Source organism: Podarcis pityusensis (genome assembly GCF_964106645.2).
Source record: "Podarcis pityusensis genome assembly, chromosome: 9".
Classification (NCBI taxonomy): Eukaryota; Metazoa; Chordata; class Lepidosauria; order Squamata; family Lacertidae; genus Podarcis; species Podarcis pityusensis.
The window spans coordinates 77,654,106-77,680,554 of record NC_138034.1 but is presented as its reverse complement, the minus strand read 5'-3'; the positions used below and the strand labels follow the sequence as shown (position 1 = coordinate 77,680,554).

The 26,449-nt window shown below is 55.1% G+C and overlaps 2 protein-coding genes across 4 annotated transcripts in view; one reads left to right on the top strand and one right to left on the bottom strand.

The window, feature by feature from the left end:
* RTKN (rhotekin) overlaps positions 1-1,264 on the top strand; it is a gene marked incomplete at its 3' end in the record, with an annotated part of 35,136 nt that extends 33,872 nt beyond the window's left edge. For all 3 annotated transcript variants that reach the window (XM_081020876.1, XM_081020877.1, XM_081020875.1), the window contains one exon: positions 224-1,264. In XM_081020876.1, coding sequence (XP_080877002.1) covers positions 224-618 — 395 coding nt within the window. The remainder of the gene's footprint in view (positions 1-223) is intronic.
* Positions 1,265-2,824: 1,560 nt separating this feature from the next.
* On the bottom strand, positions 2,825-26,449 carry LOC308485247 (uncharacterized protein). Its single transcript, XM_081020833.1, has 14 exons — positions 26,290-26,449; positions 15,315-15,367; positions 14,551-14,663; positions 13,457-13,531; positions 10,875-11,015; positions 10,314-10,391; positions 10,019-10,170; positions 7,382-7,436; positions 7,025-7,099; positions 6,045-6,165; positions 4,262-5,002; positions 3,318-3,403; positions 3,175-3,232; positions 2,825-3,080 (listed from the first exon to the last, which is right to left on the bottom strand). The coding sequence occupies exons 1-14, from the start codon at positions 26,379-26,381 to the stop codon at positions 2,998-3,000; spliced, it is 1,923 nt and encodes a 640-aa protein (XP_080876959.1). The 5' UTR covers positions 26,382-26,449; the 3' UTR covers positions 2,825-2,997.

The following is a 26,449-nucleotide window of genomic DNA, read 5'->3' as shown; positions in this document are numbered from 1 at the left end:
AACCTGAAGCATCTGTAACCCGAGGTGTGACTGTAGCTAAGCTTCTGCCAGATTCCATCCGGTCCTAGCTAGCCCAGCCTGGCTCCAGATGTTCCTTGCTTTGGGGTGCGGCTTCCCTTGGGAGGCGCATGGAAAGGGACTCCTGCCCCTCTGTCCTCTGGGGGTCCTTTGCAACGGCCCCTCCGCTAATCTCCCCCCCCCGCCGCCCTATTTTTCTCCCCAGCTATTGAGCCGGCGGACGACATTGAGGCCGTGACGGAGATCCTGGCCCGGCGCTTTTCTGGCCTGGGCCCCCCGCCCTGGCTGTCCCTCCTGGAAGGGTCGTCGTGCAGCGCAGCGTCCGACAGCGACAGCGTCTCCAGCGCCAGCCCGTGCCCCCCACCGCGCCCCCCCTGGGGCCGGCCCCGCACCCTCTCCCTGGACGCCAAGCTCAGCACCCTGAAAGGACGCTCGGGGCGCCCGCCGGGGCCGCCTCCGCCCCCCAGGGCCAGGGGCCCCTCCGGCTCCAGCTCCTCCAGCAGCAGCAGCGGCAGCCCCACTCCGGAGCCTGAGCGTCCCCCTCGGCCCCACGCCCGGCCCCGGTTTGACCCCCGCTTGTGGCTGCAGTCCCAGGTCTGAGGAGGGAGGGCGCTGGGGCCTCCAGAGGTCCGCTAGACTGGAAGCAGGGGACTGCAGGAGGACGGAGCAGAGGGCCTGATGTGGGGCCAGCACCCCACACGCTCCAGTCCCCCTCCCCGCCATCCTCTAACAAGCCACCAGGGCCCTCTCCTCACTTCTGGACCAGCTGCCCCCCACTTGGGGGGCACAGCCTGTAGGGAGCGCTCTTGTGCCCCAATTCCCAATGGGGGGGCTGGCTGTGTAACCGTCCTGACCCACAAGTCTCCTCTTCAGCAGGGGAGAAAAAGCACCTTTTTCCTTTGAGAAACTGGAACAATTTGGGGTGGGGAAATAAACGTAAAAGCAGGGGGGGTCCGGTTGGCATCTCCCCCGCCAGAAGCAGGAGCTCATTCGTATTGGTTCCTTTGTGCAAGCCGCCCCCCAATTCCACCACCCCCAGCGGTGGCCCCAAAGATCAACCCCCGCCTACCTTGCCCTCCGACAGCCCCCCGTTTTTCTAACGCTCCCCCTGAGTTTCAGGGATATGTGCCAATTCAGGAGGGGAGGGGCGGTGCTTGCTGCCAAGTAGGCAGGTGTGACCCCCCCATCTGTGGGGCGGGGGCAACCCTGCCTCTTCCTTTATTATGCATTAAAATGTATTTAACGATTCCTTTGTCAATGCGAGAGGTGGGGTCTGGACTGTGTGTGTATGGCTGTGTATTGAATGGGGGGGGCTTCAAAAGAGGCTGGATGGCTTTGGTGCCAGGTGTCCCCCAAAATTATCCATCTTCATCCTGCTTCCTTCCAATGCTGAGGCCTTGGTAGACTTTATATCCCTGCAAAAAGTGGGGTGTGGGTGCCTGGGTAGAGCTGTTCGACACTCTCCACCCCCCAAAATAAACGTAAGTATTTTCTTGGGGGTTTTCTCGGAGGCAGTGGGGCTCCCTGCTCCCTCCAACTGCTAAGCTGAGCTTTCTGGGGGTCCCCCAAGCGTCACCGCAGAGGCCCAGTGAGCTACTGCTAGCCCCATATCTCTGAAATTGCACAAAACAAGCGAAATACCATGAAAATCCCTGAAACGAGAAGTAATCGACTATAGACTTAAACTAAATAACAAAAATTAAAAAATTAGAGAAACCTAGAATTAACAAAGCCTTAACGGGATGCCAGCTACAAACCTTGTTTCACTGAACTATTCAGTTTCCTCCGAAGGAAATAGAGAAATCATAAACCTTAAATGATTTTAAACAAACTTGAGAAGAGGGCTGAAAGGCTCCCCCGAGGGAGCAGAGCAGGTCCTTATCTTCTGCCCAGCAGGGCTTTTGTCATCTCTGAGCCAGGACGGCCTGCTCTGACTCTGCAGCTTTTTGCAGAATGGAAGAGTTGGAAGGGGTCCTCACGGTCATCTAGTCAAACCCCCCGCAAGGCAGAAACCTATAGTAGCTCCCTGAGTGCTCCCTGGAAGGACAGGTCCTGAAGCTGAGGCACCAAGACTTTGGCCACCTCAGGAGAAGAGAAGACTCCCTGGAAAAGACCCTGATGTTGGGAAAGATGGAGGGCACAAGGAGGAGGGGACGACAGAGGACGAGATGGTTGGACAGTGTTCTTGAAGCTACCAGCATGAGTCTGACCAAACTGCGGGAGGCAGAGGAAGACAGGAGTGCCTGGCGTGCTCTGGTCCATGGGGTCACGAAGAGGCGGACACGACTAAAGGACTAAACAACATCATCATCGTAGCTCCTCTCTTCCAGGCTCAACATCCCCAGCTCCTTCAACCATTCCTCATACGTCTTGGTTTCCACAGCCTTGGTCCTCCTGGTTTCCCTCCTTCCGGCTTGTCCATAACCACCTTAAACTGAGGCACCCAGAACCGCAGCTGCGCTCTGACCAAGGCGGAAAAGAGCAATGCTATTTCTTCCCTTGATCTCAAGACCCTTGACTTTTCTCGACGCAGCCTGGAATCACATTCGCCTTTGTAGCTGCTGCAGCACGAGCTCAAAGGGGGAGACAGTCCCAGCCCCCAGTCCTGGGGGGGTTACAGCCCCCAGTCTGCAGGCAAGAGCCCCTGCTCTCCCTCGGCCTCCCCTAAGGCTCTGCCCTTCAGGGTGGGGGGAGCCCTGCAAAACCTCCCTCCACCCCCAGCTCTCCCCCGCCTCCCAATTCATTCCCTGTGGGCTGGGGGGGGGGGGGCTTTCCCTAGTCCTGCCCCACAGAGGACCCACAAAGACAAGCTTCCCACTTTTCCTTTATTGGGCAAGACAAAAGCAGGGGCAGAGTTGCTTCTGGGAGGGGGGTGGCAGCAGTTGGCTTTGGGCAGGTGAGGAGGGGGCTCATCCAAGCCAAAGCAAGCAGGTGGGGGGGCGGAATGGAGTCCATGGGGGGTCCACATAAGTGTTTGAACTAGTCTTCTCCAGCCCTTGCTGTGGGCAGAGAGGGGTCCTCGCCCTCCTCTCTGGAATCGGCTCTGGGGGCCTGGCTGCCACCTGCGGAAAGACAAGCAGTGATTTATTTTGGGGGGGGGGGTGGAGTAGGACTGAGATCACCCGGGGGGGGGGAGGGAAGAAAGAGGAAACCCACCTGCTCTGGGATCCCAGGTTGATTCTTCGGGGAGTTTGGCTTCGGCGGACGGCGTCCCCTGGAAGCAGAGACTCGCTGAGCCAAAAGCCCCCAAGCCCCCTTCTCTTCCGCCCCCAAGCCCCACCTGCCCACAGGTGCGTTACCTGCCCGGCGGGCCAGCTCTCCTCTTCCAAGGCGGATGTCCCATTGAACCCAGAGTATGGGGCTGAGTCAGGTACTGGCAGAGGGTCTGCGAAGGGGAGAGGGGGCTGAAGAGTCTGGTCTTGCTGCCGTCCAACCTTCCCGCCCCCCAAGAAAAAGGCATGCGCCAATTTGGCACACCCACCTAGTGCTGGATTTATGTACAGTGGTGCCTCTGTTTGCGGACGGGATCCGTTCCGGAGCCCCGTTCGCAATCTGAAAGGAATGCAACCCGCGTCTGCGCACGCACGGGTCACAATTCGACGTTTCTGTGCATGCACGTGACGTCATTTTGCACGTCTGCGCATGCGCGAGCGGCAAAACCCGGAAGTAACCCTTTCCGGTGCTTCTGGGTCACCGCGGGACGCAACCTGAAAACGCACAACCTGAAGCAAACGTAACAAGAGGTATGACTGTATAAGCTAAACAAGCTATACTTAGGGCCCCACTCTTTTGGGGGGCCCAAAAAAAATTAAAGGAAAAAAACACCTGGATGTACATTTACAAAATATAAGATAAAAAGCTTTTTACTTGGATAAAATACATATTTTGTTATGTGCAAATGGCTTGAGATCCCTATGAGGTCCATAAATGACCAGATAGCATCTATCCAACACAAAAAAACAGCAACAATTTGTTGTGAACAAAGGACAGCTGGACATAGAAAGAGCCCCGTTACCTTCAGGAGCTGAGGGCCACATCAGACCTAAATCTGGCCCTGAGAAAACAAGAATCTCTGTCTATTTGGCTGGCTGGGTCTCCAGCCAGTTTTGGCCAGCGAAGGTTCTCCTAAGAAACAGCGGAAGAGCTTGCAGGATCCGGCCCTTTCTACTCCAGCATCCTGCAAGCAATGTGGACTTTTTGCATTGCGCTGCCCCCTACGTGGGGGGTGGGAATGGTTTCTGACCTGTCGCAGGATACTTTCCCAGTGGGGGAGCCACAAACTCGCATCCATCCACCGCTTCAGGAGCACCGGCCATGGGGGTCCCTCCGAAATCGGGGCCCTGGAAGGAGGCGAGGTCCCTGGCCTCAGCGTGGGGCAGGGCTTCCTCAGGGGGGCTGCCGAGCGGAGAAGCTACCCCCCGGGCAGAGGACCCCGCTGAGCCCGTTTCCGTGGGGAGGCTGTGGGGCACGTGGGCTGGAGGTGGGGACTTTGCCCGGGGGGCGCTGCCCAGGGGGGGCGACTCCATGCCATCACTGTGGCCGATGCAGGGGGTCCCTTCTGCTCCATGCGGGGCGAAAGGGGGCTGGGGGCCAGATTCTGCTGGCAGGGTGTGGGGTGGGGGTCCCCTGAGCGCCTCCGGGGGGGCCAAGGCCTCAGCAAGCGGCTGGGTCCTGGCAGGGTCCCCTGAGTCCAGCAGGGCAGGTGCCAGGAGTGGGGTTGGGCTCCCCCCAGGCGGGGAGGGGGCGAGGGGGGTCCTGCTCTCCAGGGCCGGAGGTGGGGGGCTTCTGGGCTCAGGGTCCTGGTTCCTGGCAGGTGGGGTTTTGGGGAGACGGGGGCTGGGAAGAGGGGCCGCCTGTGGGGAGCGAGGGGAGGGCATGAAGTCTCCGGACGGGCGCCTGGCAGGGGCAGCATCCGGTCCCCGGAAGATGTAGGCCGATTCCGTCAGGCTGCGCTGGTGGCGGAGGAAAGGGCGTCGCGGCGGTCCTGATCCGAGGGGAAAAGACACACAAAATTATAGGTTTGCCATGTGTCCTTGTTTTCTGGGACACATCCTCTTTTTCCGGGGTAAAATTTCTGTCTGGGTGGATTTTTAAAAGTTGCCAAAATCTCTCCAGCTAGACTTTTTGGATGAGACATAACTGGTGGTTGAAGACTTGCTTTCCTCTTCTCCCCCCGCAATAGATCACAGCCTCTCTAGCAGGCACCCCCAAACTTGGCCCTCCAGATGTTTTGGGACTACAAATCCCATCATCCCTGACCGCTGGGGTCCTGTTAGCTAGGGATGATGGGAGTTGGAGTGCCAAAACATCTGGAGGGCCGAGTTTGGGGGTGCCTGATCTATCCTGAAAACAAGAGTCGTCTCAGCATCCTCTTTTTCGCTCTTCAAAATACGGCAACCCAAAACTTTCTGAAAAAGATTTCCGGCCAGGTGCTGGGCAGATGCAGTGGGGGAAACTACCGTATTTTCGCTCTATAGGACGCACTTTCCCCCCTCCAAAAATGAAGGGGAAATGTTTGGGCGTCCTATGGAACGAATGCAGGCTTCTTGGCTTCAGCGAAAGAGGGAGATTTCCCAGAAGAGGAAGAAGAGCTGCGACTCGCAAAGGCGGCCAGGGCTGCCACTTTCGGTTCAAAGCAGAAAAGTTGTTTTTTTTATTATTGGATTGGGGCAAGAGGATCAGGAGAACCAGTAGCAGCCAGAAAGGGGACAGGCAGGAGCCCCTGTGGCTCTCCCCCCCAAACGCCCCCCACTACTTTCCTGGTCCCTAAGCCAGAGCCATAGGATTGCAGGGTTGAAAGGGAACCCCAGAGGCCATCTAGTCCAGCCCGCTTTGGCAGGAATCCCAGCCAAAGGATCCCCGACAGACGGCCTCCCACCCAGCCACAGACGCCAGCTTGGCATTTCGCACCCAACTCTCAAGGCATTTTTGCAGCCCCCACCGCCCCCTCCGTTCAAGGTTGTGCCAGGACCTCCCTCCCCTTTGTAAGGAAGCGCCCCAATAAAGTTGGGGGGTTCCCCACTCACCTGGCCGGCCTCCCGTGGGAGAAGGCGACTCTGGGGCCCCCACCGCCGAGCCGGAGTGTTCCCTCTGGTGGAAGAAGTCTCGGGGGTCGTGGGGGCGCTGCGAGGCCAGCGCAGCCGCCTCCTGCGGGAAGGAGGAGAAGAGGACTGGCTGGGGGGGCCTTGCAGGGAGGGGGCAGCGCAGGATCTGGCCCATGGAGGAGGAGGAGCCCGGGGGCCACAGGAGGAGAGGTGGGTGCCTGGGTGCCCCGTGGAAGCCAGCTAGGCCCCCCTGGAAGCCCCTCTTCCGCCTTGCAGAAGGACAGAAAGAGCCTGCAGGATCAGGCCAGAGACTCATCCAGTCCAGAATCCGGGTTTCAGAAGGGCCAAATAGGGGACCCGAGTGCGAAAGCTGCCGACAGAATCAGCACCAGAGCAAGTCTCTCCCCCTGTGCTTTCCAATTCAGAAGCATTCTGTGTCATTTTAGGGAGTGAAACTTATTTTTTTGCAATTTTTCTTTCACTGAGGGATCTTAAAATAGATGTTTTCGGGAATTAGGAATTCAAATTTGCTATTACTTTTGCGACTGGGCAATATTTAGCTTGGTATGTCCACGTCTGATGAAGAGGCACATAAACTGCTTTTGGAAAACCAAAGAGTTTTAATCCTAACCTTCTGAAAATGCCAATGAATGCTTAATAATAATAATAAATATTAATTTATAATATTATTACAAGTACTTGGTGATCGTTTTTAACGAATCCTATGCAACTGTATCTGCATTTTACCTGCTCAGCAAAACTAAAATACATTAATTTAAGCAAAATATCTTTTGAATTCCTAAGTCACGTTACAATTTTTGAGCACACTCATTTTTGGAGAGTGGAAAAATTCAATGCGCCCTCCTGTGGGAGGGAGTTCCACAGGTTAACTACCCGCTTTTTATCCACCCTGAATCTTCAGCAAGAGGGAGACAAAACCCCAGCCAGCCCCGTCCACTCACAGTGGCCTTCTCAGCAGAGCCGCTCAGGGGACTCTGTTCTGCCAGTGCCTTCGCTCGCTCCTGCTGCTGCTGCTCCTGTTTGGGGGAGACAGGGGGTCAGGGGGGGCCCCAAGGGTCTCCTGCCCAACAGGAAAACCCTCTCTCCCCCCATTGGTGGAAATGTCACCTGTGGGATTCCTGCCTGCCAGTTGCTAAACCCCACCTGTTGATCATGCAGCCGCACCCTGGACCTCTGGGGTCACCTTCCTGCCCCATGGAAGAGGCCAGGCTTAACCCCCCCCCTCCACCCTCCCCATGGAAGCTGAGGCAGCAATCGGCTGTGGACACGGGTGCAGATTCTGCCGCAGTCTGACTCACCCATCGGGCTTGCTCCCTCCTGCGCTCCTCTGCCTCCAGCTCGGCCTGTTGTTTCCTGCAGGAAAATGAGGGGTTTTGGGGGGCGTAAATTCAGCAGAGCCATTGTGGCTTGACGCCACTGCTAGCCTTATTCTCTGTAAATTTCCTCAAATCCTCTCCTCAGGAAATTCAGGCCATCGCTGCCTCCTGCAGCAGGGAGTTCCACAGTTCAGCTGCGCTGTGTTCCACCTCCATCCCCACCAATAGCAGGGTGGGAGTGAGGCGTTCCCAAAGTAAAGGAAGGATTGGACTCTGATAATAAAATACACACAGAGGCTTGAACCAGCAAGACTCTGGGAGGAGTGCCTATAATAATAATTCCTTTCCACCCCTTGGCCCAGGTCGTTTTATTCACAAAAGAACTTTTTACACAGTGTTTGTAAGAACCAATCGGATTTCCGCTGAGCATTTCAAAAAACCCCACGTGGGACAAAGTCAGATCAGAAGAAATTCTTTTAACTAAGAAGAGCTAATTTCCTACTTGAGCATGCATATGTAATTCAGAGTACATTGGTACGTCGGGTTACAGACGCTTCAGGTTACATGGGCTTCAGGTTACAGACTCCGCTAACCCAGAAATAGTGCTTTAGGTTAAGAACTTTGCTTCAGGATGAGACCAGAAATCGTGCTCCGGCGGTGCGGCAGCAGCAGGAGGCCCCATTAGCTAAAGTGGTGCTTCAGGTTAAGAACAGTTTCAGGTGAAGTACGGACCTCCGGAACGAATTAAGTTCTTAACCCGAGGTACCACTGTAAATAAAAGAGGCCTAGAGGAATGCATTTAGGAAACTACAGTGGTCATAAACGAGAGTACAGTGGTGCCTTGCAAGACGAAATTAATCCGTTCCGCGAGTGTCTTCGTCTAGCGGTTTTTTCGTCTTGCGAAGCAACCCTATTAGCGGCTTAACGGATTAGCGCTATTAGCGGTTTAGCGGCTATTAAAGGCTTAAAGGCTTAGCAGATTAGCTGCTAAAAGGCTATTAAAGGCTTAGCGGCTTAGATAAAAGGGGGGGGGGGAGCGAAAAAAAAATCTCAAGACTTGCAAGACATTTTCGTCTTGCGAAGCAAGCCCATAGGGAAATTCGTCCTGCGAAGCAACTCAAAAACGGAAAACCCTTTCGTCTAGCGGGTTTTCCGTCTTGCGAGGCATTCGTCTTGCGGGGCACCACTGTAAACAGGAGAGGAAGGATGGCAAGGAGATACCGTATTTTTCGCTCTATAAGACGCACTTTTCCCCTCCTAAAAAGTAAGGGGAAATGTGTGTGCGTCCTTTGGAGCGAATGCAGGCGGGAGGCTCTGCTCAGCGCTCCCTTTAAAGAGCCGCGTGGAGCGTATGTGCGGCTCTTGGGGGCTTTTCCCCGAGGAGGGAGAAGGGGGAACCTTAGCCATGCGCAGCCTCTCCCGGGCAGGGGGTGAAGGCTCCCCTTGCCTGGGAGAGGCTGAGCGCGGCCCAGCAAGAAGCCAGGACAGCCAGCGGGATTGCTGCCCAGAAAAAGCCCTCAAGAAAACCCCAGAAAAGCCCCCAAGAGCCGCGCTCCCTTTAAAGAGCGCACAGCTCTTGCGGGAAGTGGGGGCAAAGCCAGTAGGCTTGCTTTCGCTGAAGCCAGGAGGGCAAGAGGGAATGGTGTGCACCGATTCCACTTGCTCTCCTGGCTTCAGGGATAGCCCCGCAAAGCCTCTTGAGCAAAGAGGGAGGAGCGCTCCCTCTTCGCTCAGGAGGCTTTGCGTTGCTTTCTTGTTTCTTGTTTTCCTCCCCTAAAAACTAGCTGCGTCTTACGGTCCAGTGTGTCTAATAGAGCGAAAAATATGGTATTTCCCAGTAGTGATGTATGGAAGTGAGAGCTGGGCCATAAAGAAGGCTGATCGCCGAAGAATGGATGCTTTTGAATTCTGGTGCTGGAGGAGACTCTTGAGAGTCCCATGGACTGCAAGAAGATCCAACCTCTCCATTCTGAAGGAAATCCGCCCTGAGTGCTCACTGGAAGGACAGATCCTGAAGCTGAGGCTCCAAGACTTTGGCCACCTCATGAGAAGAGAAGATTCCCTGGAAAAGACCCTGATGTTGGGAAAGATGGAGGGCACAAGGAGAAGGGGACAGCAGAGGGCGAGATGGTGGGACAGTGTTCTCGAAGCTACCAGCATGAGGGAGGCAGTGGAAGACAGGAGGGCCTGGCGTGCTCTGGTCCAGGGGGTCACGAAGAGTCGGACACCACTAAACGACTAAACAACAACAACAAAAATCTTTATCACCTTCCTGTGAAACTATTTCCAGGCCCTAAGATGAACAAAACCAAGGAAGGGCACATCAAAGAAACTGCCTACTATCTTTTATGGCCCAGGATGCCTGGTGCAGCAGCCGGCGACTGGTCTGTGTCCTAGGATGCTTATACCTGTCTGTCAGGTGTAGAGAAAGCAAAGATGCAGAGGCTTGTGGTATTCAATCAGAAATTATTGTCAATGAATCAAACCCAGTCAACGCAATGCTTTCATCGCTGACACAATGGCTTGCTCCATATTTCATAATTCCTCATAGCAATCCCACCTGATCACTACATGCGAGAGCCCCCGTTTCCCTGCAGCCCCCCCAAGCCGAGCACCCACCTCTGCTCCTGGACGAGCTGCTCCTTCTCCTGCACCCGGCGCTCCCTCTCGGCCGCCTCCCGGCGCTCCTCCTCCATGCGCTGCCGTTCCCAGCGCCGCCGCTCCTCCTGCGCCCGGCGGCGCTCCTCTTCCCGCCTCTGCTCCTCTTCCCTCTGGGGGGCGCAAGCAGCTGTGTGGTCAGGGCAGGCCGGGCAGAAAAGGCCACCCCAACCCCCCCCCGGAAGCTGGGTTTGCCCTGCCCCTGTGCCAGGGGTGCCCAGCGGGCAGGGGAGCCTCCCCCTGGCACCCTCCTCACCTCCGCCTGCGCCCAGAATGAGTCCCTCTTGGTACGGAGGATCTCCAGCGCTGGGTTGGTCTTCTTGTAGTTGGTGCCCTGGGGGAAAGAACCGGCGGAGAGGCAGTGCGGCACAGTGGTTAGAGCACCGGGCTAGGACCCGAGAGGAACCGGGTTCAAATCTCCACTCGGAGGGGATTTGAATCTTGCTTGGTGGCCAGTCATTGCCCCTCAGCCCAACCCACCTCTCAGGGTTGTCGTGCGGATTAAATAGAATCGAAGGATTAGAAGGGACCCCAAGAGTCATCTAGTCCAACCCCCTGCAATCTTGGGTTGGACTAGATGATCCTTGGTATCCCTTTTAACTCTGCAATCGTTTGATACAAGGGATGCGTCTGGATGCCAACGGGCCACAATGTGCTCCAGGGAGAGGCGCCCTGTCCATCCCCCGACCGCTGGCACTCCCCGACAAACACACCCATTCTCTCCTGGGTGTTCCAGGCTCCCCCAGCTGCCGGGCCCGATCCCCTGGGGCGCTGGCTGCCCCTCCCCACCCGAGGGACCCCCCCGGCTCCTCCTTACCACCAGCTCCTGAGGGTCACCCAGCGGCACCTTCTTTGCGGCCTCAGGACCTCCTGGCGGGGCAGCCAGGGGCAGCGAGTGCCTCAGCCCCTCCTGGGTCACCTCCTCGGCTCGGGACGCCTTCACCACCAGGCGGGCTTCCTGCAGGGGGGAGCAGAGGGGAAGCCCTGGGCACTCTCACCCGGGGCTGGGGGGGCACACAGCATCAGCCTCCCCCAAGTGGGGGGCCACAATCCCCAAATGCGCATCCAGGCCTCCATTGCCAGGGATTGGGGCCAGGGGAAACTGCCGGAGAAGGAGGCAGCCCAGCGAGAAGAGAGCAGGAAAAAGGGGCAGGGAAGACCCGGCCCTGAAAACGGGAAGGTGGCAGTGCCCGTGAGCATGTGCAGAGTGTGTTCCTTGCAGGACCAAAACTGATGGGTTCAAATTGCGAGAAAGGAGATTCCGGCTCAATATTAAAAACGTTCCGATGGTAAGAGACGGGGGAACGGACTCCTTCAGAAGGTGGTGGATTCTCCTTCGTTGAAGAGGATGGAGAGCCATGTCAGAGGTGCCTTAGCTGCGATTCCTGGAGGCTGGACTAGATGCCCCCTGGGGGTCCCTCTGAACTCTACGATTCTCTTAGGAAGCATGAGGCGGCAAAGGGGAGCCTTTGCCCAGGAAGCGCATTCTAACTCAGGATCCTTCCCCCCCCCCACACTTTGGGAGTGCCTAGACCAGGGGTCAGCAAACTTTTTCTGCAGGGGGCCGGTCCACTATCCCTCAGAGCTTGTGGGGGGCCAGACTATATTTTGGAAAAAAAAAAAGAATTAATTCCCATGCCCCACAAATAACCCAGAGATGAATTTTAAATAACAGGGCACATTCTACTCATGTAAAAACACGCTGATTCCTGGACTAAGATTCCCAGATTTAGAAGGCGACTGGGCTGGATCTGACCCCCGGGCCTTAGTTTGCCTACCCCTGGCCTAGAAGGTGTGGCGTGAGAGGGGCCATGGGGGGGGGGCCCATCTCCCTCTTGCCATTGAGCCTGCCAATTCCCCGAGCCCTTCCTGCCCAGACAGTTGCCAGGGCGATCGAGGGAGAGTCTGGGATGGCAGCCTGGGAGAAAACTCATTCCAGCCTCAGATTCCTGGAATGTAGAACCTCTTGGGAACCAGATGTTTGCAGCTGGGTCCCTTCCGGCTGCAGGGAGGAAGCCTGGGAGGCAAAGCTGGGGGGGGGGCAGGGAGAGGGAAGAGAGAGCAAGGAGCTGGAGGAGCAGCTGTCTCCTCTTGAGGATCAAAAAGGGGGCAAGGCCTTCCCCCTTCCCACACTCCCAGGGTGTGGGGGTCAGGATCCTCAATAATAATAATAATAATAATAATAATAATAATAATAATAATATTTATATCCCGCCCTCCCCAGGCAAAGCCAGGCTCAGAGCAGCTAACAACAGTAAGATAATAAAACATTCTAAAATCATTTCATTTTAAAATCAGTTCAAATCATATTAATGGCAACCATTGGGCTAGAGTTCTGTGAGGATTGCCAAAGGAGGGGGTCAGGCTATGTCCTGGCCAAAGGCCTGGTGGAACAGCTCTGTCTTGCAGGCCCTGCGGAAAGATGTCAAGTCCCGCAGGGCCCTGGTCTCTTGGGACAGAGCGTTCCACCAGATTGGGGCCACGGCCGAAAAGGCCCTGGCTCTGGTTGTGGCCAGCCTAACCTCCCTGTGGCCTGGGACCTCCAAGATGTTTTTATTTGAAGACCGTAAGGTCATCTGTGGGACATACCAGGAGAGGCGGTCCCGTAGGTACGAGGGTCCTAGGCCACATAGGGCTTTAAAGGTTAAAACCAGCACCTTAAACCTGATCCTGTACTCCACCGGGAGCCAGTGCAGCTGGTATAGTACCGGATGAATATGATCTCGCAGCGAAGACCCCATAAGGAGTCTCGCCGCGGCATTCTGCACCCGCTGGAGTTTCTGGGTCAGTCTCAAGGGCAGCCCCACGTAGAGCGAGTTACAATAATCCAGTCTGGAGGTGACCGTCGCGTGGATCACAGTGGCTAGGTCAGGGCGAGAGAGGTAAGGAGCCAACTGCTTAGCTTGGCGGAGATGGAAAAATGCCGCCTTTGTTATAGGTGTAATCTGCGCCTCCATGGAAAGGGAGGTGTCGAAGATTACACCCAAACTCTTAACGGACGGTGCTGGCACTAACTGCACCCCCGCAAGAGATGCGAGTTGCCCCCCCAATCCCATATCGTCCCGTCCCAGCCACAGGACCTCTGTCTTCGAAGGATTTAACTTCAACTGGCTTCCACGTAACCATCCAGCCACAGCTTCCAAACATCTGGTCAGTGTGTCTGGGGCCGAGTCAGGATGGCCATCCATCAACAGATAGAGTTGGGTGTCATCGGCATACTGATGGCAACCCAGCCCAAAACTCCGAACAAGCTGGGCAAGGGGGCGCATAAAGCGAGGGACTTGTCCAAAACTGACTCCGGCAGGCAGGGAGGGGGGCAGGCAGGGAGGTCTGGGGCAGCCCCTTCCTCACTCCCCACCCAGTGGAAACGGCCATTTCCGATGGATGCTGGCGGCTCACCTTGAAAAAGGCTCGGATGGCCGGCAGGTGCCCAGCACAGGCCTGCTTCTGCTGCTCCGAGACCTTCTCGCCAACCTGGTGCCAAAGAGAAGGGGCAGAAGTTCAGACGCCTTTCCCCGAAGGCCCTGGGGCAAAGCAGCAGGATTTAAAGAGAGAGGGCCCCAAATCTAGGGAGCTGGCCTGCCGCCTGCAGTGCAGCTGCCCAGACCGAGAAATTCCTGGCAAGGCAGGGGGCTGGGAAGGGAAAGAAGGGGAGCTCATTTGGAGGTTGACCCCTTTGCAAAATTCACCGCTGGGGTTTCCGAAGACCCTGGCGCTTGGCAGAAGAGCGGGCAGCAAGAGAAGGAGCCAGATAAGGAGGTTCCTGGCTGTTGCGTGGCTCCCTTCCAGGAGCCTGGCAGGAAGCAGCAAGTAGGGTGGGGGGGTTGTCACCCCTGGGAGTCCAGCCAGATCCCAGCAACCCCCCCACAACCCCCCCCCCAGTCTCTGAGCCCACTGGGGAGGAGAGCGGCTTTGTGGTTCCCCCAATGTAGGCAGAGGCTGTGCAGGGGAACGGGGAAACGTGGGATGAGCCTGCCGGATCAGGCCCACGGAGGACCAGCCAGTCCAGGATCCTGTCCTCACAGTGGCCAACCAGATGCCCCGGTGGGAAACTTGCAGGCAAACAGGATCTGGGCCCAAGGGCAACCCTCTCCCCTCCTCTGTTTCCTGTGGCAAGGAGTTCCATAGTCTAACTGCGTGAAGAAGTCTTGTTCATCAGCATACTGCTCACCCCAAGGAACGCCAACTATAGGGGGCAGAAGGGGCTTCAGGCCTCTCAATATTTCTCGAGCCCTCCCAATATTGAGGGGGGCATCATCCTACGCCATCCCTGGGTGAGCGCTGGCATGCCAGGCAGGGGAGGGATGGGTCACGTGACGCTGGGCCCCCTCAATGTGGGGGGCACATTGGCACCCCTGGCTCACCCTGAACACTCAAGTCATTTATTCACAAGCTTAAAAGCCCTTTTCTGTGCAGCCCCTCTTTGCAACGGGGACCCACTTGTCCTCCTGCAGAAGACCCCCTGGAACTGCCCAGGCAGACCCCCGGCTCACCCAGCTGATGAGGACCACGTGCTGCTGCCCCGTGGCGGCGTCTGGGAGGCGGCAGAGGCCGTACATGACGCTGCCGCTCTGGAAGCGCCTGGCCAGCTCATCGGGACCCCCGGCTGGAAAGGGAGGTGGGGCAGAGGGAAGGAGCGAACATCAAAATCACCTTCACATCTTTGCAAGTCGCCTTTCCATAGTCAAACCACGCTCATTTACGGAATTTCAGAAATGTAACAAAAGTAGCCAGAAGCAAATGAAAACATCCCAAGAAGTATACATGCTTTGTGAGCCTCATTTGAGATACATGTAACAAATAATTATACAATATAAATGAAACAATCAAAATAACGTTAAAAATACAGAAAAGTCAATACCGGTAACGGCAAAAATTAAACACCTGCAAGATTAAATCTTGATCCCAACAACAACAAAAAAACAACCCTCAGCAATGCCCCATCCCAAGAGACACGGGCATCCTGAACAACAGGTCCTGCGGAACTCACTGCCTCTAGAAGGAGAAGAAAGGGCAGGATTGCTGAGCAGGCCCTGGGGCCTCCCTGCCGCAATGGAGGGCGAGAGGTGCTGGCTCCAAGGTGGCCCCGGGAGCTCTGCAAAGGTTTGCCCCCCTGGCCCCCGCCAGAGGCAACCCAGCGCAGCCCGGCTCCAGGGCCAGGGGCTTGCAGAGAAGTCCTTGAGAGACGGCGTCCCTGGTCCCTACACGGGAGAATAGCCACGGGTTGCAGAATTATCCAGGGGCTTCGAAGTCTTACCTCCAGAGTCCAGCAGCTTCAGCTCGTTGGCTTTTTCGTAGGAAAAGAGGGCCCTGGGCAGGAGACAGAAAGAAGGATGTCCCATTACAGAAGCACAGAATCGCAGAATTGGAAGGGAACCCCAAAGGTCTGTGTGTGTGGTTTGGGAGATGAACGGTCAGGGGAAAAACAGTGCTGTCCAGGGTTGTAAAGACAGCAGAGAGAATAATTGGGTGCCCTCTTCCCACCTTGGATCAAATCTATGCTTCCAGGTGCCATAAGAAAGCGGCAGAGATAGCGCAGGATAGTGTGCACCCCGGAAATGATCTCTTTCAGCTTCTGCCTTCTGGAAGAAGGTGCAGGGTTAGAAAGACTAGGAGTAGCCGCCTGAGAAACAGTTCCTACCCAAATGCGATTTTGGTTTTAAACGTAGTGTAAGGTAGTCTCTAGGGACGCGGGTGGCGCTGTGGCTTAAACCACAGAGCCTAGGACTTGCCGATCAGAAGGTTGGCGGTTCGAATCCCCGTGACGGGGTGAGCTCCAGTTCTTCGGTCCCTGCTTCTGCCAACCTAGCAGTTCAAAAGCACGTCAAAGTGCAAGTAGATAAATAGGTACCACTCCAGTGGAAAGGTAAACGGCGTTTCCATGCGCTGCTCTGGTTCGCCAGAAGTGGCTTAGTCATGCTGGCCACATGACCCGGAAGCTGTATGCCAGCTTCCTCGGCCAATAAAGTGAGATGAGTGCCGCAACCCCAGAGTTGGTCACGACTGGACCTAACAGTCAGGGGTCCCTTTACCTTTTATGGGAGTATATTGTATTTAAAAATGGAAGTTTTTAGGGGGCTAACCAGGTTGGGATAGCTGAGATAGCAGGCTTGTTGGTTTTTTATTGTCTTAAGAAGGTATTTCGTTGTTGTGTATGGGACAATGACAATAAAGATAATTTTATTGTATCGTATCGTAGTCTCCCCCTTGCTCCGGGACGCAGTCATGGTGGCATTCTCCTCCTGGGTGAGGCAGGCCTCCAAGCCACTTTGCAACCCCCACAGCTCTTTGGTTCCCCACAAGCAGTCTAGCCCCACTGCCCACCTCCCTTTGGCTTGAGCTTCCACCTGCAGCCCCTCAAGGGGCAAGTTCTGAGGTTTCCTTGGGAAACTACAGCCAGGCTCATTCCAAACCCTTCAGGATGGATGCATGAGAAGAAAGCGAACAGGAAAGACACCCCTGCGGAGTGGAACCCACAGAGCCCCAAACCCACACAGCTGGCTGGCCCATCTAATTATTATTAGTAGTAGTAGGAGTAGGAGTAGGAGTAGTAGTACCCCGCCCATCTGGCTGGGTTTCCCCAGCCACTTTGGGCGGCTTCCAACAAAGACCAAAAATACACTAAAATGTCACACATTAAAAACTTCCCTGAACAGGGCTGCCTTCAGGTGTCTTCTAAAAGTCTGGTAGTTGTTTTTCTCTTTGACATCTGCTGGGAGGGCGTTCCACAGGGCAGGCACCACCACCGAGAAGGCCCTCTGCCTGGTTCCCGGTAACTTGGTTTCTCGCAATGAGGGAACCACCAGAAGGCCCTCGGTGCTGGACCTCAGCGTCCGGGCAGAACGATGGGGGTGGAGACGTTCCTTCAGGGATACTGGGCCTTTGAGGCCGTTTAGGGCTTTCAAGGTCAGCACCAACACTTTGAATTGTGCTCGGAAATGTACTGGGAGCCAATGTAGGTCTTTCAGGACCGGTGTTATGTGGTCTCGGCGGCCGCTCCCAGTCACCAGTCTGGCTGCCACATTCTGGATTAGTGGCAGTTTCCGGGTCACCTTCAAAGGTAGCCCCATGGACAGCGCATTGCAGTAGTCCAAGCGGGAGATAACCAGAGCATGCACCACTCTGGTGAGACAGTCCGTGGACAGGGGGGGTCTCATCCTGCGTACCAGGTGGAGCTGGTAGACAGCTGCCCTGGACACAGACATGACCTGCGCCTCCATGGACAGCTGTGAGTCCAGAATGACTCCCAGGCTGCGCACCTGGTCCTTCAGGGGCACAGTTACCCCATTCAGGACCAGGGAATCCCCCACACCTGCCCGCCTCCTGTCCCCCAGAAACAGTACTTCTGTCTTGTCAGGATTCAACCTCAATCTGTTTGCCGCCATCCATCCTCCAACCACCTCCAACTGCCTCCAGGCACTTACACATGACTCACACAGGATCTCCGTGCCCAGGTTGGCAGCAATGCCAGTTATAGGCAGGCAAAGGGGGTTGACTGAGGTTCAGGGACGTGGTGGGGGGGTGAGGGGATGCGGGGGAAACACAGCAAAAAAGCAGTGTGTCCAGGAAGCCAGCCCCACACCCCCATGAAACAGGCAGCAATGGCACAACATCATTACACAGCGCAGAGTTGAACTATGGAACTCCCTGCCACAGGAGGCAGCCAAGGCCAGTGACTCAGATAGCTTCAGAAGACAACCAAAGGAAACTGTTCATGGGCGCTTGGATGCTATTAGCCCAGAGATGGAAGGAAGAGAGAACCCCGACCTGAGAAGAATGGCAAATCAAGTTGAGGGACTAAGCCGAAATGGCAAAATTAACGGGGAAGCTCAGGAACCAAGAAGACAAGAAATTCAAAAAAAGAATGGGAAATGTTGATAATGTATATACAAAATCATTGCAAACGGGTGAAAACATTAGCAGGATTTTAAACACACTTGTAATATAACAGAACGTATACAGTGGACGCGGGTGGTGCTGTGGGTTAAACCACAGAGCCTAGAGCTTGCTGATCAGAAGGTCGGCAGTTCGAATCCCCGCAATGGGGTGAGCTCCTGTTGCTCGGTCCCTGCTCCTGCCAACCTAGCAGTTTGAAAGCACGTTAAAGTACAAGTAGATAAATAGGTACCACTCTGGTGGAAGGTAAACGGTGTTTCCGTTCGCTGCTCTGGTTTGCCAGAAGCGGCTTAGTCATGCTGGCCACATGACCCGGAAGCTGTACGCCGACTCCCTCGGCCAGTAAAGCGAGATGAGCGCCGCAACCCCAGAGTCGGCCACGACTGGACCAATGGTCAGGGGTCCCTTTAGCTTTACATACAGTGGTACCTCTGGTTGCGAATGGGATCCGTTCCGGAGGCCCGTTCGCAACATGAAAAGAGCGCAACCTGCAGCGGCGCATTTGCGCACGCATGGGTTGTGACTTGCCTCTTCTGCGCATGCGTGTGATGTCATTTTTGCACTTCCGCGCATGCGCGAGCGACAAAACCCAAAAGTAACCCTTTCCGGTACTTCTGGGTCGCCGCGGGAAGTAACCTGAAAGAACGTAACATGAAGTGGATGTAACATGAGGTATGACTGTAGATAATTTAGGAAGATGAAAAATTGCAGAAGTATTGATATGCAATTGAAAATAAATTTGATAGGATGCGTGGAAGGGACAGGGGGAAGTCAGGCGATTCAGAATAATCTCAATAATTAAGATTGGGAACTGTTTTGGTTGTATGTTTATATTTCGGAAAATAAAAATTAATTCCAAGAAAAGAGAAGAAGAAACGAATGACAAAAGACAGACAAATTCCTGGAGGGGATCCGGCTACTAACAGCTCCTAGCCACGATGGCTGGGCTCTGCCTCCATGGTCAAAGGCAGCAAGGCTTTGGAAAGTCAGCTGCTGGAACCACAGGAGGGGAGAGGGGTCTTGTGTGCGAATCCTGCTTGCGGGCTTCCCATGGGGGCCTCTGCTTGGCCTCAGTGAGAAGAGGGGGCTGGATCCATGCGCCTATGTGCCTCCTAAGGCAGCCACAGATGGAGCCCAGGAGGGGAGGGGGAGGCAGCGAGCAAAGTCTCAAGGAGCTTTGGGGTATCCAAAGGATCTGGCAGCGGAAATCCTTTTTCAGGCAGCACATCATTAATGTACGGAATGCATCGCAGGAGGATGTTGCAACGCTTGCTGGCCGACAGTTTTGCAAAAGGATGCGCCCATTGCGGAGAGGAGAGGCCGCAGCCTGAGCCAGGATAGCTTGGGGGCCCTCCATGCCCCAAAGTGGTCTCCCCCAGGGATTGTAGGAAAAGACCTGCCAAGGAAATTCAGAAATATCTTCATATCTGCGACAACTGTGGCAAGAGTCTTAATAGCACAAGGATGGAAGAACGAGGAAATCCCGACCAAAGAACTGTGGCAAGAGAAACTGACGGATTATGCGGAATTGGTGAAACTGACGCACAAACTACATGACAAGGACAACTGTGACTTTAAAGAAGAATGGGAACCTTTTACAAAGTACTTAAAGAAACAACAAAATGAACTGTATTATTGTATTTTAATATTTTGTTGGAAGCCGCCCAGAGTGGCTGGGGAAGCCCAGCCAGATGGGCGGGGTATAAATAATAAATTATTATTATTATTATTATTATTATTATTATTATTATTATTATTAACTGGACTCCTTGGCAGGTTTGGAATAAACATACACAATTTTTTTATTGGTAACATATTGATAGATTAATGAAGGAACTTTACAATTTTATAATACGCAGAGAATAAAATGTGCTGAGAAACCAGAGAGAGGAGCTGAGGGAAGTCTGGGGGGGTGGGAGGGTTTCCCCCCCCCTTTTTGGGGAGGGGGGAGGGGGAAAATGGGGGGGGAAATGAGGATGATGTATTTTTTGATAAATTGTTATGCTGAAATTCCTAACCCACCTCGCAGGGTCGTTGTGGGGATTAAGTGAGAAGGGGGAGACTCATGCACGCCCCCTTGATTAATTAAATAAATCAATTTAATTAATTAAGCCAACCAATTAACTGCCCCCTCCCCCGCCCTGACTTCCTATAGGTCTCTGCCAAGGGAGCAGCCCCTCCCCCTCCCAGCAGCTGGACCTGAATGAGAGGAAACGCATCCTCTCCAGAACAATTCCCCCCCCCAGGAGCACAATGGGGCAGGCAGGGGGGCAGGGGAAGCCCAGCAGGCCTGCCTGGTCTCTGGAAGGAGCCACTTGGGACGCAGCCCCCCCCCGAAGCCCCCCTCCCTAGGTCCAGGCCCTGGTCTGGGCACACAGTTGCCTCCCAGCCCCCTCCAAGGAGAAAAACGGTGGGGCAGAAGACCCATAAGGAAAGATGGAGGCCTTTGGGGCTGTTTGGCTCAGGGGAAAGGCCAGGAGAGGAGCATGGACAGAGTGCAGAGAGAAAAAGGCTTCCCAGAACTTGTGCATGTCCCGGGAAGCTGGAGGTTGGAAGATTCAGGACAGGAGAAAGAAAATCCTTCTTCGTGCAGCACAGGGTTAACCTGTGGAACTCCCTGCCACAAGCGGCAAGGATGGCTTTAAAAGAGAATTAGACCAATTCATGGAGGAGGAGAGGGCTAAAAACAAAAAACAAAAACAACTTACTCCTTAACTTAAAGAAAACAAAAGAGATTATTGTGGACTTTAGGAAATGTAAACTGAATATTCAGCCACTTATTATTGAGGGGAAGTGCGTGGAACAGGTCTTGGTGTTTCGATTTCTGGGAATGGAGTTGAGAGATGATCTCACCTGGGGAGAAAACTGCAAAGACCTGATGAAGAGAGCACAGCAGAGGTTATATTTTCTGAGACTCCTCCGGAAAAACAATCTCTCCAAGGACCTGGTGATGGCATTTTACCATTGTACTGTGGAGAGTGTATTAACTTATAGGTCTGTGTGTGTGGTTTGGGAGCTGCACGGTCAGGAGAAAAACAACGCTGTCCAGGGTTGTAAAGACTGCGGAGAGAATAATTGGGTGCCCTCTTCCCACCTTGGATCAAATCTACGCTTCCAGGTGCCATAAGAAAGCGGCAGAGATAGCGCAGGATAGTGTGCACCCCAGAAATGATCTCTTTCCGCTTCTGCCTTCTGGAAGAAGGTCCAGGGTTAGAAAGACTAGGACTAGCCGCCTGAGAAACAGTTTCTACCCAAATGCAATTCTGGTTCCAAATGCAGTATAAGGAGTCTCTATAGTATATTGTATTCTTAAATGGGGTTTCAGAGTTTTTAGGGGTTTTTGAATGTCTTATGTAGATTTTTCAATTTCATTGTTCTGTATGGGACAGTCCCATGGACTGCAAGAAGATCCAACCTCTCCATTCTGAAGGAAATCAGCCCTGAGTGCTCCCTGGAAGGACAGATCCTGAAGCTGAGGCTCCAAGACTTTGGCCACCTCATGAGAAGAGAAGACTCCCTGGAAAAGACCCTGATGTTGGGAAAGATGGAGGGCGCAAGGAAAAGGGGACGACGGAGGACGAGATGGTTGGAGAGTGTTCTCGAAGCTACCAGCATGTGGGAGGCAGTGGAAGACAGGAGGGCCTGGCGTGCTCTGGTCCAGGGGGTCACAAAGAGGCGGACACCACTAAACGACTCAACAACAACAACAACAACAACAATAATTGTATGGTATGGATGGCTCCTAGCCAGGCTGTCTGCCTCCACTGTGACGCTTCTGAATGCCAAGTTCCTGGAAACCCCAGGAGGGAAGGGGGCTCTTGTGTTCGAATCCCGCTTACGGGTTCCCCATCTGGTCGGCCCCTGTGAGAACCACTAGGTGGCCCCCTGGCCTGTTCCAGCTGGCTAATCTTGTGTTCTCCACTGACTGAGACACCCCCCGCCCCAGATCCTTCACCCCCTACTGTGGGGCTGGGCCCCACTGCTGGCCACAACCCCCCCCCCCCGCCACAGTTCCTACTGCCAGCAATAATTCTGCAACTGGGTGCAGCCTCCCCTTCAGGGCATCAGGGTGAGGTGATGGGGCTGGCAGCGGATGAAAGGCTTTCCGGCGCCTTCCGCCAGCCCCCCTGCGGCCCTCCTTCCCCGTCTGCACCGGATCCTGTTACAGCCTGCACACCCAGCCCAGGCACTCAGCGCTCAGACGAGGAAACATTCGGGGAAGAAGGGGAGGGCACGGGAGCCAGAGGCTGAGATCTGCCACTTCAGAGATCCGGCGTGATTGTGTTGCGCCGGGACCTGGGTTCAAATCTGCTCACTGAGCGATCTTGGGCCAGCCACACCTCCCAGCCTAACCTACCTCACTGGGACGGAGAAGAGCGCATGCCACCTTCAGCTCTTTGCAATAAATAAATAAGACGTGTGTCACGGATGCTGCAATGGGAGGGGGGCTCGGCTGATGCCCCTCTTCTGGCCGAGGCAGGATGAAGCCCCAAGGGAAAGGCTAAAAGGGGCTTGGAGCCCCCCTAGCCAGCCAGAATTGGGGGCAAGGACACCACTGCCCTCTGGTCTGCCTGGGAAGATGGCGGAGCAGCGTAAGAACAGAAGGAGAATCGTTCTTCCGAGAGCAAGCGGGATTCAGCCCTTAGGGGAGAATCCAGCTTCTTGGGGGGGCATTGCAAGGGCACCGCAAGCCCCCAAAAACCAAAGGAGGAAGATCCTGAGGGCAGGTTCCCAGCGGAGCCGAAGAGCGGTCTGTCCGCCACCTGAAACGCCAGTGGTCCAACTAGCCCAGGATCCTGTTCTCACAGGAGGGCAACTAGATGTCCCCATCGGAAAACCCCAAGCAGGATTCGAACACAGGTGGTGAGAGGAGACTGGGTACCAAATGCCTCGAAGGGGCCATTGTGGTCCTGAATGCCCCCTATGTTGGCCCCCCCACAAGGCCAGACCGCCTGCCTGCCGCCACCTGGGACACAAAGCCAGAGGCAGCAGGCCCAGGGGTTCCCTCAGCACGCTCAGAAGGGAAAGGCATTCTGCACAAGCTCAGGGGCACTCTTTTCTGAGTCCTGGCGCTACAAACAGGGCTGGCGGCCTGAGCTCTGAAGGGCACATCCAGATCTCTCCGGTCGGTGGGAGGAGGCAAGGCAGGTCGGCTGGTCCTTGCCAGAAAGTGGGCAGTGCGCCCTCACAGAGAAGCCCCTGCCCTCCTCAGGAGAGGCACAGCCACACACCTGAGGAACACCTGTCCGGGCAGGTAAGGCAAGCCTTCTTTTGTTGCTGAGAACCAGAGCCAGCCTGGCTGGATTCCACCGCTAAGAACTTCCTGGTGGGGGTTCCAGTTGCCTCCACCTGGGCAGCCCATAGCAAATAAGAATAAGAATAATTTATTATTTGTACCCCGCCCACCGGGCTGGGTCTCTCCCTCTCCCCCCAAGCCCAGCCCAGCCTTGGTCTAGGGCTGCCCTTTCCCTCCCCAAAGAGTCCCACCCCCTTTCGCTGGCATGGTGGGGGGGTGAGTATCTGCAGACATGGCAGCGCCGCCTCCCCCAGGGCAGAAAGGAGAGGACTTCATGCGCAACATGCGCTTACATGCGCAGGCAAACGCAGCGCCTCTGCCTGGAGGCCTCAGGAAAGCAAAGCGGAGGGAGGGCGAAGCTGGCGCGATGCCGCCATGGTTAGAGTGTGGGACCAGGGTTTGAATCCTCCCACTCTGCCAGGAAACTCACTGGGTGACCTTGGGAGCTGTCCCTGCCTCTCAGCCTAGCCTACCTTTCAGGGTTGTTCGTAGGATTTTTTTATTTTTTTAAATAATTTTTATTGAGTGATTTTATGTTACAAAAAACAATACAGCCATACTACCACTAAATATAATGAAGAAATAAAAATGACATACATCAATATTTAGTTTATTTACTGTCTTATTTCCTCCCAAACATTCCATACAAAAACACACATATGTGCAGACACCCACACACCCGCACACAAAATGATAGTAATGAAAGTAAATATTCCCCCCCCCCCTTTTATCTTCCAAAATCTTTTCTTCAACTTTGACTTCCTGTCAAGTCCCTTTCCATACATTTTATCTTACAATCGAATGTACGCAAAACAACAAACCTTTCTATATACATTTTCCAATACATTCTGAAAACATAATAAATCCTTAATTCTTGTCCACCTCCTTTTAGTTCCTTTCTCACTCGAATGCTAGCACGGAGTCAAAACGATTCTTGTATTTTTGAACATATCTTCTATAACCATCCCATTTTCCCGCAAATTTTTGCTTTGAGTTTCCTCTGAGTTTACTAGTCAGTTGAGCCATCTAGGGTTGCTGTTAGGATTAATTTTTTGGGGGGGGGAGAACCATGTACCATATTTTTCGCTCTATAAGACGCACCAGACCACAAGACGCACCTAGTTTTTGGAGGAGGAAAACAAGAAAAAAATATTCTGAATCTCAGAAGCCAGAACAGCAAGAGGGATCGCTGCGCAGTGAAAGCAGCAATCCCTCTTGCTGTTCTGGCTTCTGGGATAGCTGCGCAAGCCTGCATTCGCTCCATAAGACGCACACACATTCCCCCTTACTTTTTAGGAGGGGAAAAGTGAGTCTAATAGAGCAAAAAATACCTGGAGCTCCTTGGAGTAAAAGGTGGGCCACAAATGCAAGACACATATAAATGCAAGACCTCGCACTGCGACCCCCAAAAATGAGATGGCAAAAGGGACCATCTTTGCTCCAGCTGCAGAAACCACATCCTCCACTTCTCCTGCCAGCCTCCCCCCCCCCCAATTCCCATCACTCCCCAGGATTATATAACTGTGCTGCCTGGAGGACATGAGACTGATCTGGCCTGATCCAGCTGCCTCTCCCCTTGGTTTCTGCAGGTTGGAAAATAAGTCCAAAATCCACAGCCGTTTCATAACCCGTGTCCTTCTCGCCCTCCCCACAGCCAGCCCCACGGCGGCTGCTGCTGGTGCCTCAGCCCCATCTCCTCCAGGGACGTCCTTGAGGCAGGATTAAGCCAGAGCCGGCAGGGAAGGGAAGAGTTAAGCAGCCGCCAGGTGAGGGCAGGTGGGCAAGTGGCCAGCCGGGATTAATCACCTGGTGACAAAGAGACCTGACATTTACCCAAAACAAGAGGTGCCAGGAGTCCTTGAGGGGCCTGATCCTGAGAGGGGGGTGGGGAAGGCCCAGTCGGGGGGGGGTGTGCTCCTGGCCCCGGGTGCAAAAGGGTCCAGGGAGCTATAAGGCGCCCACCAACATTTGAGGCAAAATGCACCCCCTAATTCAGGTGAGTAAAACTGAACTGGTTGAACTGGCTGTGGGTAGGATATCTTGGCAGTCAGGGCAGGTGGGGGGTCCCAGATGACCCAGATAAGGCTACCCATGGCTACTAGCCACCAGGGCTCTGTTGGGCCGGATCCTGCTTTCTGGTTTCCCAGAGGCCACCCTGAGAAGGACAGGATCCTGGCACAGACGGGCCCTTAGGCAAGCCTGCATTGGCAATGCCATCCCCATGCAAGGTGGCACCTTCCCCAAGGACTGAATCCTGACCCATCCCTTCCAGCCTGGCGTGGGGCTCCCTCTTCCCCGCCCAGCAGCCTCAGTTTCCCCCTTCCCCTTCAGGGGGTGGGCAAGGAGCAGCCACGACACTCTGACCTTCCTCTGCTTGGGGTTTGTTTGTGATTTCAGGTCATTTAGCCAAGATGCCACGGCAGCCTTTTGCCAACCTATGGGAGCCTCCCCAGACACTTTGGACTACAGCTCCCATCATCCCTGACCCACACTGGTTGGGGTTGGACTAGATGGCCCTTGGGGATCCCTTCCAGCCCTGCCATGCTACGATTCTGGGATGGGAGGTTCCAAAACTCCTGGAGGGCACCTGGTTGGCAAACGCTGGCAAAGGAACCCCAGCCTAAGGCGAGGCTTGGGCACAGGCTGCCTTTGCTGAGTCCCCGTTGGACGGATCTTGGGGCGACTCCCAGCTGCCTTTCATGGAGGGGGCGGCCTTGCCTCCTCCTCGTTCTTGGAGGAGGAGTGTAGGGCCCCGATCCCAGGGGGCAACCTCAGCAGCTCTGCCTTTCTGGAGCTGCTGGGGGGCGTGCAGGTCTCCCGTCGGGGCTCCCGGCTCCCTCCCGTCCCGAAAGGCTCCCCATGGCTGCCTGGCAGCGGGTGGGCACCCCACGGGCCTGCGCCTGGCGGCGTCCTTCTTTCTCAGGGCGGGCTGGCACCCAGAGGGGCGCCCTGGGAAGGCCCCCTCCTCCTCCCCAGCCGCCCCCCGACGTGGGTCCCGCGGGGCTGCTCCCGACGCCCCCTGCGCCCCCCACTCACTCACCAGCTGGCGGCCGCTCTCCCGCTCGCCACGTCGCCCTTGGCAGCCAGCAGTGCCAGGCTGTGCTTCTCCAGGTTGACGCCGCCGCTGCCCATCTCGACGACCCCCGACGGCGCCCCACAGACGGCCGGCCGGACTCCCCGCGCGGCGGCAGCCAGGGAAG

Excerpts from the sequence above, each read along its gene's own strand:
- LOC308485247 (XM_081020833.1), bottom strand. The coding sequence starts at position 26,381 with ATGGGCAGCGGCGGCGTCAACCTGGAGAAGCACAGCCTGGCACTGCTG. Across the intron at positions 14,664-15,314 it reads GAAGCTGCTGGACTCTGGAG|CCGGGGGTCCCGATGAGCTG; the intron begins GTAAGACTTCGA and ends CTCCCTTTCCAG. Across the intron at positions 5,003-6,044 it reads TCCCACGGGAGGCCGGCCAG|GACCGCCGCGACGCCCTTTC; the intron begins GTGAGTGGGGAA and ends CCCTCGGATCAG.